This window comes from Stegastes partitus, unplaced genomic scaffold (genome assembly GCF_000690725.1).
Source record: "Stegastes partitus isolate 25-593 unplaced genomic scaffold, Stegastes_partitus-1.0.2 Scaffold139, whole genome shotgun sequence".
NCBI classification, from domain to species: domain Eukaryota; kingdom Metazoa; phylum Chordata; class Actinopteri; family Pomacentridae; genus Stegastes; species Stegastes partitus.
This window is the reverse complement of record NW_007577870.1, coordinates 169397-183786: the sequence shown is the minus strand read 5'-3', so window position 1 is coordinate 183786 and position 14390 is coordinate 169397. Positions and strand designations below refer to the sequence as shown.

Here is a 14390-nt window from a genome sequence, read left to right as displayed (position 1 = left end):
TCAAGTTTTTTTTTTTTTTTCTTTTTGCTGCTTGATACAAAAAGAAAACTGCAAAATTCTCATTTTCCGTCACTAATTTACAAACGAGAACATAACTTACTTTGATTTACGGGTTCTTAGATCCACTTATTTCTTGACTTCTTTATTTATTTATTTTTTTTGTACAAGAGATGGAGTTTGTTGACGTGTCGGCTCCACATATGTGCAGCAAAATGAGCAAGAACTGGAGAAAAATCAGCTGTGTGGAAATCGCAGCTACAGAACAGATCTGTCGGCTGTGTTTCCTGCACCACACGAGGCAACATGGGTGATTTGTTTGACTATTTAAATCTGCAGCACAAAGCTCTGTGTGACACGTACAAAGCCAGATCTGAAGCAAAGGACTGTTTTGGAGGTTTTTGTCAGTGTGAGAAAAGTTACAATCCTCTTTTTCAGCTTCTTTAACATCATTTTTTCTTGTCAATGCAGATACACTTCCCTAAATAATCATTGTTTTGATATTCAGAAAAGCCCAATTTTGCATTTGCATTTTTTTCCTAAAACAATTTTACTTTCAAAACTAAAAAATCTGCATAATTTTCTGACATTTTTGTGCTGAAGGGATATAAATACAGTCAGATTGTAATAATACTGTAGTAGTACTTTGTCTGCATTGATGTGTCTTAATATAAAAGATAAACTCTCATGCGGCCCCAACCTACACTTCAAAAACATTCTTTCATGCCATTATTTGTTCCAAAACAAAACAAAAGCGTGCGGGTCGGATGCAATTAGACGCCCGAGTCTGTGACTAATGATACGGGGAATCTAAACAGCGCCGATACCAACTCTCAGCAGGCTCCTGCACACGTTTGACCTTCCCCATTCAAATTGTATTCAAACGAAGCCGTCGGCGTGTGATTAGTCTCCCGCGTGATCAACGGTGTGCGTCTCACCTGAGTTTGCTGTGCGAGTCCTTTGATCCGAACCATCCCTTGTGTTTCTCCTCGGCGGCGGCGGGGGCCTGTTCAGACTCATCCTTGGACTGAGCTTTCCCCGCAGACTCACTCCTCCCGTGGGAGAGCAAGTTCCTCCTCTGCTTTTTCCCCTGAATCTCCAGCTCCACCGCGGAAGCCGCCTCTCCCGAACGCTCGTCTTCGTCTTCGGCCAGCATCGGGCCGCTTTTCTCCAGCGCCGCCGCTATGGCAGCTTTCTCCTCCTCGCCGGGTTTGTCGAAAGACCAGCGGCGCCCGTCTCCCGCCAGGCCTATGGGGAGGTCCGTGGAGGGCCGCGGGCTGAGGTTCTGCAGAGACATGGACAGAGGCAAAGACTTCTGCAACAGTCCCAAGCCTAAAGAACCCGCAGGTTTTCCTGAGCCTGGGTCCAGCGGCTGGACGTCGTATTCATGGCTTCCGTTAACGCAAACAGTGGGCTGAGGCACTGCGATGGTGATCTCACCGGCCTCATCACCGAACTCACATTTGAGAGACGACGACTTGGGCGACGTGTTGGCTGTGTGCTCTGCAAGAAAAAGAAAAAACGAAGCAAGAAGAGGACATGAAAAAGAAATCAAGAGGAAAACAGAGAGAAGTGAGCGGGAAAAAAACTAAACAGAAGCAATCAGGGGCTTCACTAAATTAAATTTGCAGGCAGTTTAATCAGGTGATAAAACCTCCGAATGGCTTTGACTGACAATGTTTTTCACGACAGGGACTGATCGGTGTCTCCGGCAGACACGGCCGTAAGAGCGAATGGAAATGGAGTAATTTAGCTCTCTGTGATTGCTCAATCTTTTCCAGAATAATGAGAACTGTTGCTCAGTGCTTGACAGTGCGACTTGGCTTTAATGCTGCTCTCCAGTCAGGTGATTTAACACCGTGGACGGCTCTCAGGGGGGCGAACGCCTCCATAAAGTCTGCACGGCTGTCAAGATACGGCTCATCCACGTGTAGCGTTTTCACCAACAGTTCAATGACTCTTTCAGGGCACGTTATCGGCTCGCTTTTCAACAGGTTTTACCTTCAAACAAAGAAAATCTGCTACAGTTTTACTGACAAGAGAGATACCACGGACAAAGTAAAAGTGTAATAATTGCTGCAGTATTTTGTTTGCATCAATGTGTCTTCATATTAACTGAATATTCAAAATCAAATGGTGCCACAGATGCATTTATGGACTTTTGTTTTGCTTTTCATTTGATTTTTTTTTACAATTTACAAAAACAGACTCATATAGTTTTCTCACAAAGTCTTCAAAAGTCTCCACGATGTCCCTCTGTGCCATTTGTGGTGCAATATTACCATCATTTGTTTAGTTTGTGAAGATTCTCAGTCATCCAGGTCGTGGTTATCCTCGTAGTTTAATCCTAACAACTGGCTTCACGACTAGTTCCCAACTCGTCAGTCAGAACTGATGAAGCCTCTTGGATGAGAGGTGGAATGTCTTCAAGCAAGTCCAGCTGCTACGATTAAACTACCAGAATTATTTGCTTAGATGCAAGAACTGTGGACAATATCTCAACATGATGTTAATTTTATATGAGAACAAAATTCGCACCAGTATTGAATTTAACATTGTGACATTAGGACTGTTTAGTTTTTTATTTTTATTGAATTAATGTGTCTTCATCTGTTTCTATAGAGGTGCAGGACTTTATGTTGCTGTAAAAATGAGCCTACAGTGAATGAAAATGTGACCATGTAGAAACTATTTGAGGTTCAGAGGGTTAAGATACAACAATTGAAGGAGAAACTGTGGAGCACACAGACACCTGAAGGTCTGAAAGTGCATCAGCTGATTTAAAATACTTTAAGGCATCACCTTGAACTCTACAGTCGTCCTCAGATGTATTTATACCCCCCATGAAAGAAGGGAAAAAACAGCTGTCACTGAAATGAGTTGAAATTGACAAAAGTCATAATAAATAAAAATTTAATGAAAATCATGACGTTGCTTTTGAATTATGGTTCAACAGAAATATAATAAATAAATAAAAAACAAGCAACCAACCATGATAGGACCCATAAACTAACATTTGTTTATATTTTGCTCATCAGCAAAGTGCTCTAATTTGTCCGGGACAGTTTTTTTGTTTTGTTTTTTTTTAATTATTCTTTCTAACTACAATTCAAAAGCAATGTCTTATTCCACTAGATTATAATTTGGCAAATTTTTATTTATTATTACTTTTTTCAGTTTCTAGTTATTTGAGTGACTGTTGTGAATTTTGCCTTTTCTTTAATAAAAGGGTCTGAATAAATGTGAGGACGACTGTATGAGTTTGCAATTTACATAATTTCACAACAATTTGAAATTATTTGGCCTAAAGATGAATTCATTCATCTGAAAACACTGACAGATTAACTGCTTTTGACGGTAATCTGCTGCTGTAAGAGATTACAGTTTTGTCCCACAAGAGGGAAACCTGAAGCTGTGTGTTTCTGCTGCGTAGGAAGCGACACCAGACGGCTGTGAAACCGAGAACTGTAGGTGTGTGAGCGGTTCTCACCTGGGCTGTTATCTGCAGTCAGGTTGCTGCTGTTGCTGGGGGAGTTGGAGAGGTCAGAGACCACCACGCTGATGCCGGCTGTGGGACTGAGGCTCCCTCCCCGGGACGACGACTCGCTGCTCTCCGAGCCTAAGGAAGTGCTGGAGCGAGTGTCGGACGATTTCCTCAACTTGCCCCTCAGGAAGAAGGTCCTCATCTTGCTCCGCCGGGCCTCGCCGCCCTCGTCGTCCTCGTAATCCTCCTCCCCGCCTCCGTCGCTGGGCAGTCTTTGGCGCAACCGGGACAGAGAGCCGTAGCCTCCGGGCAGGATGGCCGACGAGGAGTCCTCCTCGCTGGATCTCCTCTTCCCCCTCATGCGCTCCTTGAGCTTGCTGAAGGTGGAGCCGCCTTTGTCCTTCATGACCAGGTCGTACATGCTGGCGGTCAGGTTGTTTCGGGTGAACTGGACGGTGACTTGAATGTCTCCCCGCTCCTTCTCCTTCTTCCCTGTCTTAGAGTTGAGTCTGTACCACCTGCAAGAGACACAAGAGCATTTGCATGAGACACACTGTGCACCATTTAGTCGTAACATGTTGGTTATTCAATCATAGAATTCAGAGAATGTGCAGCTTTCCTCTGCTTGATATCATTGTAAATTTAAATCTGTGGGTTCTGAATCAAATCAAGCGGTTCTAAGTTGCGACTTCAGGCTCTGTGATGGACATTTATTTGACTTTTCTGACATTTCGCAGCCTCAGTGATTATCAACTTAATCAAACACAGCAACAGTTTGAGTGCTCAGTAGAACAAACATTAGTTTAATACCATTGGACGCGAAGTTATTTCTACTCCAACTGCAGCCACAAGATCATATTTAGAATAAAAATGAACAAATGCTGATGAACCCAAGCTTTCTAAACGCCCAAAAAAATACAAAACACAGACCAACTTTTACACACTGAATGAGAGAAATGATGTGAAATGTTCCACTAGAAGAAAAACAAAACTTATATACCCTTTATGAACTGTATAAAAAAACAACAACTTGGATTTAACAGAAAATAATAAAATAGGACTGTTTGCTGTAAACCATGCAGACTTTGGATGACAATCTGTTAGTTAAGAGGTACAATTCACTATTTATTTCTGTATTCTGCATCTTTTTAGATCTAAATAGGGCTTATTTATGTCACAGAAACGTTTTCTCATAGACTTTGTTTAGTGACAGACAGCTGGAGCAAAGAATCCGACCAAAAGATGAACATGTGCAGAAGAAAACGTCTCATTCTTTGATATAAAGTCAGACGTTCGGGGCCGGAGCACATAAAGCTGTTGGAATTTTGGTATTTTGTTCAAAAACATCCGATAGCTGAGCTCTCACGAGTGCTACTAAAACACAACGCATTCATTTCTCAAGTCTTGTCTCGTTTAAATCAATTAAACAACTAAGCAACAGCGTTTTACCCTCAACTACAATAAAAAAGCATCCTAAATGCACTCCCATTCACGCTTTTGACTGTCTTTTCTCAATTATGGCTGAGCTCTGTGAGGCAACATGAGAATCTGCAGCTTTTCTCTTTTTACAGATGAGCCTCTGTGGGTTCAGACTGACGCTCAAACAAATAAAGCTCTTTTTTAAATCAATGCACTTTTCAAATCTGATCACTTTTAGATCAATTAGAACAACTACGAAGCAGAGTTTTGCCCTCAGCTATGACAAAAAACAAGCACTTTGATTCACGCCTGTGTGAAATTCTCAGAACCAAAGCTTCAATATATATAGTTTTAAGTAGAAACGGGAATCATAAATGGAGGAAAACATTCGCATACAGTCCCACATTGCTGCTCTGTTATAACACAATGGAGTGACATTAATTGTTTAAATGTAATATTGGTTGAATAATAACTTGCGTGCATTAGAAATGTACTTTTTTTTTTTTTTTTTTGCAATTCAAATTGCACACATTTTGTAATAAATCATCAATTAGCGCAGCAACAAGTGTGCTCCTGCAGTAATGTGAATGACTGTATTGTTGTCATGAATGGGGCTAATCTGTCCTCACACAGGGTGAGAGTGTGTTGGAGTGTCCTACTAACACCTCACAGCTGTGTGTGGCCAGACATCCCACAATGCCTTGGGGACGCCCTGGTTTTTTTTTTTTTTCCACCACCAGACTCCGGTAAGCAAGAACAATGACGTGAAACAATGCTGATTTAACAGCAAGTGCCCTACATGCATATGACAGGAAAGAAATCTGCCCTAACCGACGGGCAAGTTCTTAGAAACGCTGTGCACAGGTTGGCCCCACCGTGACTCATGGGAAACTCTCATCTGGTTGGTCTAAAAAAAATACACACAAAAAAAAAGATATGACTGAGAAAAATTCCCCCGGTTAACATGTGTGTCTGCTGCCAACGGGAAGTCGTCAGCGTAGCGAGGAAGACAGAAAAATAGGCTTGAAACCAATATGTCATTTTAGATTTTTCACTTCCTGAGCTGTTGGGCTGCTGGGCTACTTTCACCTCACACCTCAACCACATCGCCTGCTTCACATGTGAGCATTGTGTGAAGAACACCTGCCCAAATTTCATATCAGTAGTTCACCCATTTCCTGACTGAGTTTTCTATTGTTCCACACGAGGCTAATATAAATATCCAGACTGCACATGTCAGGATGAGCTGGCTCCAATCGTAGCCAAAACCAGACAACTACACCACAGCCAGTGTCACTAAGTAATGTGAGAATTTGCGCACAAATCATTCCTGAAAATTCAAATTAAAAGGTTAAATAAGTGTATTTAACTAAATTAAGCGAAATTACATGTAATTACAATATGTGGTTGTGAAACTCAGGCAAATATAAATAAAAACAGGATGCTGAGAAGGCTAACTCAGATGCTTCTTCATCAGCAGCTTCAGTGTCGCGTTGTGTTGAGTCAACTGGAAAACCTAAAATGTCACGCTCTGAAAAACGCAAAGAACGTTACAACAACGGCCGTTTAAACATCAAAGCGGAGACATGAAAGCTCCCGACATGAAAGAAAACAAAGACTACAGCAAACACACTTATGCATATATGATCTGAGGAAAGGAACCCCGCACTTGAGCTATCTTAGAAACCAGACAGCTTTTTATTTCCCCCCACAATGACGACGCAGAAACACTGCGAGGCAGAAAATTCAACGCTACGGCGCAAGTAGTCGTTTAATAAAGGCTGTAGCTCGTATGTTCCTTGGATTCAGAGGTCAACTTGTGTTGTAGCGTCTATGAAACCAAACTAGAATTCTAATAATTAGTACAGCAAATTAATATTGTGTAGTAACAATATTTTTAGATTAATTCTAAAACAAATATTAAACGTTTTCCATGTATTCTCCTCTGTTTTATTATCAGGATGAACATCATTTGGGCAATAAAGCATGCTAATGTAAACGTCATGCTAATGCAATTGGCATGCTAGCATGCTATTATGAAATGTTCAGCAGTATAGTAGGGTTGGGTGAGCTCATTATCATGATATCAATATGCTATAATATTGTCAATGTATTCAAAATTCACTTCAATTAATCAAAATGTTTTTTAAAGCATGAGCTGTACATCAGACCCAGCTGTAATGCTTTTATTTACTTATTTAATATGGAATAACACAATAATGTTATATTGCTAGATGATTTTGTTAATATTTCTTACTCAATTTAAGTAGAGCATTAGCTAAACATTATAAGCTAAAGTTGCAAAATTAGCATTCAGCTAATGTTCCAAACTAGCGAAAGTTAGCTATACTGTTTTTTATTTTGAAAACAAAAAAATCTTAACTGATAACATAAGATTCTAAAACTACGATGATGAGGAATTCGTTCAAATTTACAACTAAATCACTGCCAAGGCTGAACATTAGCATGTCAAACACAAAGCATCAAACATTTAGCCTGTTAGCTCATGCTAATATACCAAACCAGCCATTGTTAGCTAACACACATGCTAACATTACAATGTTGCTGTGCTGCAATGCTTTTTTAATTTCTAAAAAACAGAAATTTAAAACAACATGATAATTAGTGCAATATGATTTTTGCTCAAATTTACAACTGAATCACTGCCAAGGCCGCAAATTAGCATTTGTTATCAAACGCACGGGCTAATATGATAATGTCAGCATGCAACACAACAAAGCATCAAACACTGAACTTATTAGCTAAACCTTTTATAAATCTGTGATGTAAAACTCCAGTTTTGATTGGTGTGTTATAAATGTTAAAAAACTGAAGCACCACATAAAAATTTAAGAGGTCATTAAGATTTATTTTGTGCCGGCAGCTGCTGAGAAAAATACGAAAATGATGATGTGATCTTTGGGCCGGTCTGCACCAAACAAGCATGTTCACTTCTGTTTGGAGACTATAATTTGCAGGCTGGGGCCCTGTAGTGCCAGAAGCCTTCATTTGCAGTGGTATTTTGTTTTTACCTTTATTTTACCTTTATCACATGAATTGCAGTTGCTGGGATTTGGACATTGCACTCGTTCATACTGCGATTTGATAATATTTTGATTAATACTTCAGCCCTTAGCTGCCAGTATGAATAAAATATCAAATTAACTTAAAAATGTGTGAACAAAAAAAACCCATTAAAACTATTTTTTTTAAACTGCGATCTGAGAGAAAAGTTTAATATGCTGGCGACTACAGAACAGGACAGGCTGCCTGATAAAATATAACAGCCCTCCAATCATATAAACCTCAACATTTTTCCAGGTCCCGCTTGGTTTAAACTATCAAGCTGTTTGATTACAGAGAGGAAAAGAGACAGGAAAGTTCCCTGCTCCAGCAAAAACACTGGCGTAATTGCAGGCTGCAAAAAAAAAAAAACACAAGTCATATAATTCACTGCACAGCCTCTTATGCAATCACCATCATCCTGCCGCTGACCTCAAGTTCAGCCCTGAAAACACGGTAACACCCAAGACGAACGAAAACAATTAGCAAACAAACTGCCTCCAGCGCTGCTCTGAGAATCACAGCTAACGAGCAGGTGGAGCCTGAAGAGGGAGGAATGCTTTTAATAGCTGCACAGGAACAACAAACACCTCACTTCAGTGCTCGACAATAGAAATGTGCCACAAGAGCATGTTGTTTTCACTTACTAATCCACATATCTGTGACATGCATAAAAAGACACATAGGAAGGCGTGACACTCCCCCCGAGGCGAGGACATACAGTCTACAAGCTGCCGTATAATGTTTTTGGATTTGCATGAAAATCAACTTGACATCGGGTGAATTATTCTAATCCAGATTTGGTATTAACATCAGAGCATTTAATTAAATCATATCCTGTCACCAGATTATCAAGCCACGTGTAAACTCCTCAGCTCCCAGCCTGTCTTTTCCGGGTTGTTTTTTTTTTTTTTATGTATGGAGGCATCCGAGCAACACAGATTTTTCTTTCTCCTGCCGCTAAAATTGTAAACCAGCGCTGCTACCTCAGATGCCTGCTAGGTGTGGACTCGAGTTTCACATCGATGCTCCAACAATAGTATCACGCCAGCCAACTCCCTGTAGCCGAGGTGGGGTTCACATTCCAAACACAGAAGCAGGGAGGAGACCTACAAGAGAAAATCCTTCCTACTACCATCATCACACCACCGGCCACGCAGGGATTCTCCTTACGCTTCAGTCATCAATTTACAAGAAGATTAAGGAGAAAAAATGAGCTGTATATTAGCCCAAGCTGTAATATTTGACTTACTTTATTACTTTTCCGAGCTTACACAAAATCATTCCATCAAAAATGAATAAAAATTGAATTTGATATAACATGATATTATTCTGTTGCTGCAATATGATTTTGATAAAATGTATTACACGCCTTAAGCCCTGCCTATGTCTAACTACATGTTGATTAACATGTTAACGAGCACACGGCTCACATCAATTCTTTAGCCTATTAGCTAAACACTATAAGCTGAGCTGTTCCAAACTAGCATTAAGCTAATGTTCAAAATTAACACTAGTTAGCTAAACAATGTTTCTTGTTTTGGAGAAACTGAAATGTGTAAAATGCCAAAACGATCAGAATACAATGCTATTATTATTATTTTTGTTTAGACTTACAATCTAATTACTGCAAAAGTCCCAAAATTTGCGAGTCAACAAACACACAGTGAGCATGTAACATTTAGCACAATAGCTAATTACTACGCCCTACTGTCCCAAATTAGCATTTTGCTAATGTTCAATATGTACACCAGTTAGCTAGGCTGTTTTCTCATTTTGGAGAAACAGAAATGCTTAGAATGCTAACATGGTAACAATATATTACTATTATTATTATGTAATTAAAATTTACAATCTAATTACTGCAAAAGTCCTAAAAATGAGCATGTTAACAAACACACAGTGAGCATCAAACATTTAGCACAACAGCTAATTACTACGTCCTACTGTTTCAAATTAGCTTTTTGCTAATGTTCAATATGTACACCAGTTAGCTAAGCTGTTTTCTCATTTTGGAGAAACAGAAATGCTTAGAATGCTAAGATGACAATATTATATTACTATTGATATCATTATTTTGTTCAAATTTACAACCTAGTTATTGAAAACACCTGACATTGTTTAAACAAGCACGCAGTGAGCATCAAACATCTTCCCTATTAGCTTAACATTATAAGCTAATGTTCCAACATTTAGCTAAAGTCCAAAATTACCACGTCTGCTGCACTGCTCCCTAAACCTTAAATTTTGCATGACAACATGATAAAATAGACGTAGTACGTTATAAATCTGTTAAAATCGACAACTACTAGCAAGGCCTAACATTAACATGCTACTAGGGCACAGTGAGCATCAAACATGTAGCCTTTTAGCTAGTTATTGCATCCTAACATATTGAATTAGCATTTGTTAGCATACAGGTATTGGGATGCTGTTCTGAAAACAAGAATTGAGAACGACAACATAATATCACATATGTTCTATATGATTTTGTTAAAATTACTTACTGATTACTACCACTGTTAAAAATCATTTTTACTCACATCAAGGACAAAAAACTTGTGATTTATTTGCATTTCTGTTGTTAGATCTTAGCTTTTACTCGACTACGGCCGACTGGATTTACGATGCAGCTGTGCATACAAAAATACAGAGACAGAAAAAAAAATGCTACTGCTGACTAAAAATATCCACAAAAGCTATTCTTGCGAGACACAAACCATCTTCTGCTTTTGAAGACGATGCAAAGAAGTTCAAGTCCTTCCTCTGTACGTGCACCTGTGCTCGTGGGTCATGTGACGCGTGACTAAGCCTGACAATAACAAATGTGAACGCAAGTAAACAGACAAGAGGCCTAAATACAGAAACTGCAACACAGACAAAAGCAGCAGCCCACATTTGGGAGCCCACGTACTCAGGCAGAGCACAGCTTGTTACCGAAGAGGACCCAGTTTCCCAAAAGCATCGTCCCACACACAAACCCAACAGTTCAGCGAGGCCACAGCGAGGCTGATCCGCTAAAGCACTTTTGGGTTACAAGCATCCGATGCACCGCAGCAATCTTTACAACCCAAATGTTCTGCCTGTTCGTTGGAATTTGTGGGAGTCTGCGCTCGTTTTTATTGTCATAAACAATCCCATTCCAGAGCTGCAGAGCATAACTGCATATCTGCTTCCCCATCTTGCCAAAACAGGAAATCACAACACTCCACCCCATCCCAGCGTGACACCATCACCTCATCTCCCCCTCAGCCCGACCCACCCAGGAGCAGGCCTTCTCCGTCTTATTGCAGACTGCAGCTCACAAAGTGTACGTCAATCCCTAGAAACCGCCCTGCGAGGCAGAGCAGAGCTGAAATTACTACACAAGTAGGCTATCAACCTATTTTATCCTGTAGGTCTCTGGTGGGACTCCGAGCCTCGGCGGCATCAGGACCAGACAGAAGACTGAAATGGAACTGGTGCCAACGGCGCAGGAGCTGTGTGAATATAGCAGCTCACTTTATTCAGCAAACGTGTTGGTATTTAAGCCTGTATCACTCTGAGCTACACTTCTGTTTTTATCTACCAGAGGAGGCCCGGGGTCTCCAGGGGCTCAGGGAGCTTCTTGCACTGAAACTTCAGAAAACACAAGCACCTGAAGATAAACTCTGGAACACATGTTGTTTGAGAAGCGGCTTCAGAAGGCTGCGCTCATGCTAACATGCTCACAATGACATGGCAGCGTTTCAGCAGATACAATGCTTTCTGCATTTGCTATCGTAGCTTAGCATGGTTAGCATGCTAACACTTGCTACCAGACACGAGGAACCCATGAGGCTGATGGGAATCCTGGTGATTTAAAGGGATTTGGTCACAATCTAAAACGTTGGAAAAACTGAACTGCAGTAGAATAGAATAGAATGGAATAGAACTTTATGATCCCCTTGGTGGAAACCTCAGGGGGATCAATAAAGTAATGCACCAGACAACATTTTCTGTTAGCAATTCTCCCTTTTGAGTAATTTTTAAAGCGGTTTGACTATTTTTCTAAGAAAAAAAGGGAACTTTTTCTGATTCTAGCTTCTCACATTTGAATATTTTCTGTTTTCTTTTTGCGCCTACGACAAGATGTGTTTGATATACGCGAGTTGTGGACAAAAACAAGACATCCCAGAACATCTGATTGTCATTTCTCACCATTTTCTGACGAAACAACTGATCAGTCAAAGCAGAAAACAGTGCACAGACTAGTCAACTAAGTAAATATTCATTAGCTGCAGCCCGTCTTATCTGGTTCTGGTGTTGTTTAGTCTCCTAACCAACACTGACATTGAATTTTCCCATTTTATTTAATTTATCATTCATCGATTTCCTTCATCATCCATTAAGCCTGAGATTGTTGTTGTTGATGCAATTATTCGGTTGTTGTTTTTCATGAACGTAGGTTTGCAGGTATCCATCTATAAGGGCTGAACAACTGATAGAGATATTCTCCAAACTGCAATATCCAAAGAGCAGGACCTGTAACCTTTGGTTAATATAAAACATGTGACAAACAGGGAATATAAATGAAGCATTGTGGCTACAGCGTACAAATCATTTTCTCTACACATAATAAACTCCTGAGATGTATATTAAGTCACTTCCATCACAACAGGAGTGGAAACATGCACATCGCTGAGCTTCACTTTCAGTTAAAACACTTTTCTACTTTGCAGTAACAGTAGATTTTTGAGAATTTTCTTTGTTTTGGGGGGTTTCTTTGACTGGATCACATGCAAATGTTTGACTTTTGGTGAATTTTTGATGGTAGAATAATGTAATTTTCATTAAATATCTCAATTTCAAGCTAAATTTGTTTATTTTTTCCCCACATGATTCTTCTGAGGACCATCTGGTAGGTAAAAATCAGATTACTCTCTCTGTGTTTACAGTTATATGTATTTTTTTAAGTGGAAAAGAAATGAAAAGCTGCCATTCCTACATAAATTGTGACAAAATCGCAATAACTGTCAAAATAATGACAATATGACTGTTTAACCTTTTGTATTTATGCATTAAAATGACAGCTTAATTACCAATTCTGCACAGAAGGCTCTGTCAGGTAAACTAAAAGTCAACAGAAAAGCCACCAACGCGGGGTCCACCTAAAGCCAAAAGCTGCAGGACTTAAAACGCTGGACAATGATTCGCCAAAGATGAACAACAACGACTGCAGACTCTCTCGCTGAAGAAAATCCAAGAGATGCCGCTTCATTTGAGAAACCAAGAGGACGTTTCCCATAACAGCAGTTTTCAAGGCCAGCAGACCCTTTCAGAGGCATTCTGGGTAACGCCGGTAATGTGACCTGGATTCCTGCCTCGTCAGCAGAAAGCAGAAGACAAGGCCGCGAGACCGAGACCACATTCCACATCTGGATGCGATGAGCTCTAACCTCACCACCGACTTCCCTCGTCAGACTTTCTCACAGCAGAGCTTGAAAACCGCCCATCAGATCGGAGATAAATAAACGTGGAAACTGCGGCTTGTTGTGGAGTGAGTACAAAAACTAGATACTACAGTCCTGGTAAAGAGCTACTTATGAAACCTGTTGTTCAGGTTTGTATGGAGCTTTGAAAAAGATCATCGTGGACATCATGTAAACAAACAGAGAAAAAACACTGGAGACACACTGCTTATGTCGCAAAGGCAAAAAAAGTGACAGACTGAAGATTAGGCTTAAAAAAAACGTCTTTCTCGTGATCACAGAATAAATATGTCAAAGAGACACCTGTAGCTGTAGTTCAGACTGCAGACTAACGATAGGATGTTCAAAATCCACTGAAACTGCGTGCAAAGGTTAAAAAGCAAAAACAATGAGATTACGGTGCACAAACTCAAGCGTCCTTTTAGCCTGTTTGTCTGCAGGGGCGGCTCCAAATAATACATCGTAATCAGCTTTCAAATGACTTCTGAGCCGGTGTCGTACGAGCAAGGCCATCTTGTGAGAAGTTCAAGGACAGTTTCCGCATTACAAACTCAAATTCTTGCTAACTTTGTGTCCATATACGTAGAAATAACGGTCGAGTTGTCTGCCCGTTGGAGATTAATGTACAACAAGCAACAAGCTGAATAAGTGAGATTCCTGCAGGAAGCTAGATCAAATATTTAATGACTGAATCATGACAAGCAAGATAAAACGACAAAAGTCAGGACTGGAATGCTTGTTGAGCCATTCATTCATGTACATCTTAATAAACAAATACCTCCTGTGCTGATACTGAGTGAAGAGCAGGCAATCAAGCTAACATTCTACAAATATGATGTATTTGATTCCCTACAGAATCACTCCCATGATTTTATCCCCTAAAAGTCCCAGTTTCATCCCATTAGCATCATTTATTAGCATCATAAAACCTTCAGGGATCGGGAGGGACTCATACATGGTTATATGTGTGTTGTTAT

The 14390-nt window shown here is 40.2% G+C and overlaps 1 protein-coding gene across 1 annotated transcript in view; it reads right to left on the bottom strand.

Annotated features, from left to right (window-relative positions):
* Positions 1-14390, bottom strand: part of rab11fip5a (RAB11 family interacting protein 5a (class I)) — a 40732-nt gene that overhangs the window by 13851 nt on the left and 12491 nt on the right. Inside the window, exons 2-3 of the mRNA XM_008278954.1 lie at positions 3488-3999; positions 936-1500 (exon numbers count right to left, since the gene is read on the bottom strand). Of these exons, the coding sequence (XP_008277176.1) occupies positions 936-1500; positions 3488-3999 (1077 nt within the window). The remainder of the gene's footprint in view (positions 1-935; positions 1501-3487; positions 4000-14390) is intronic.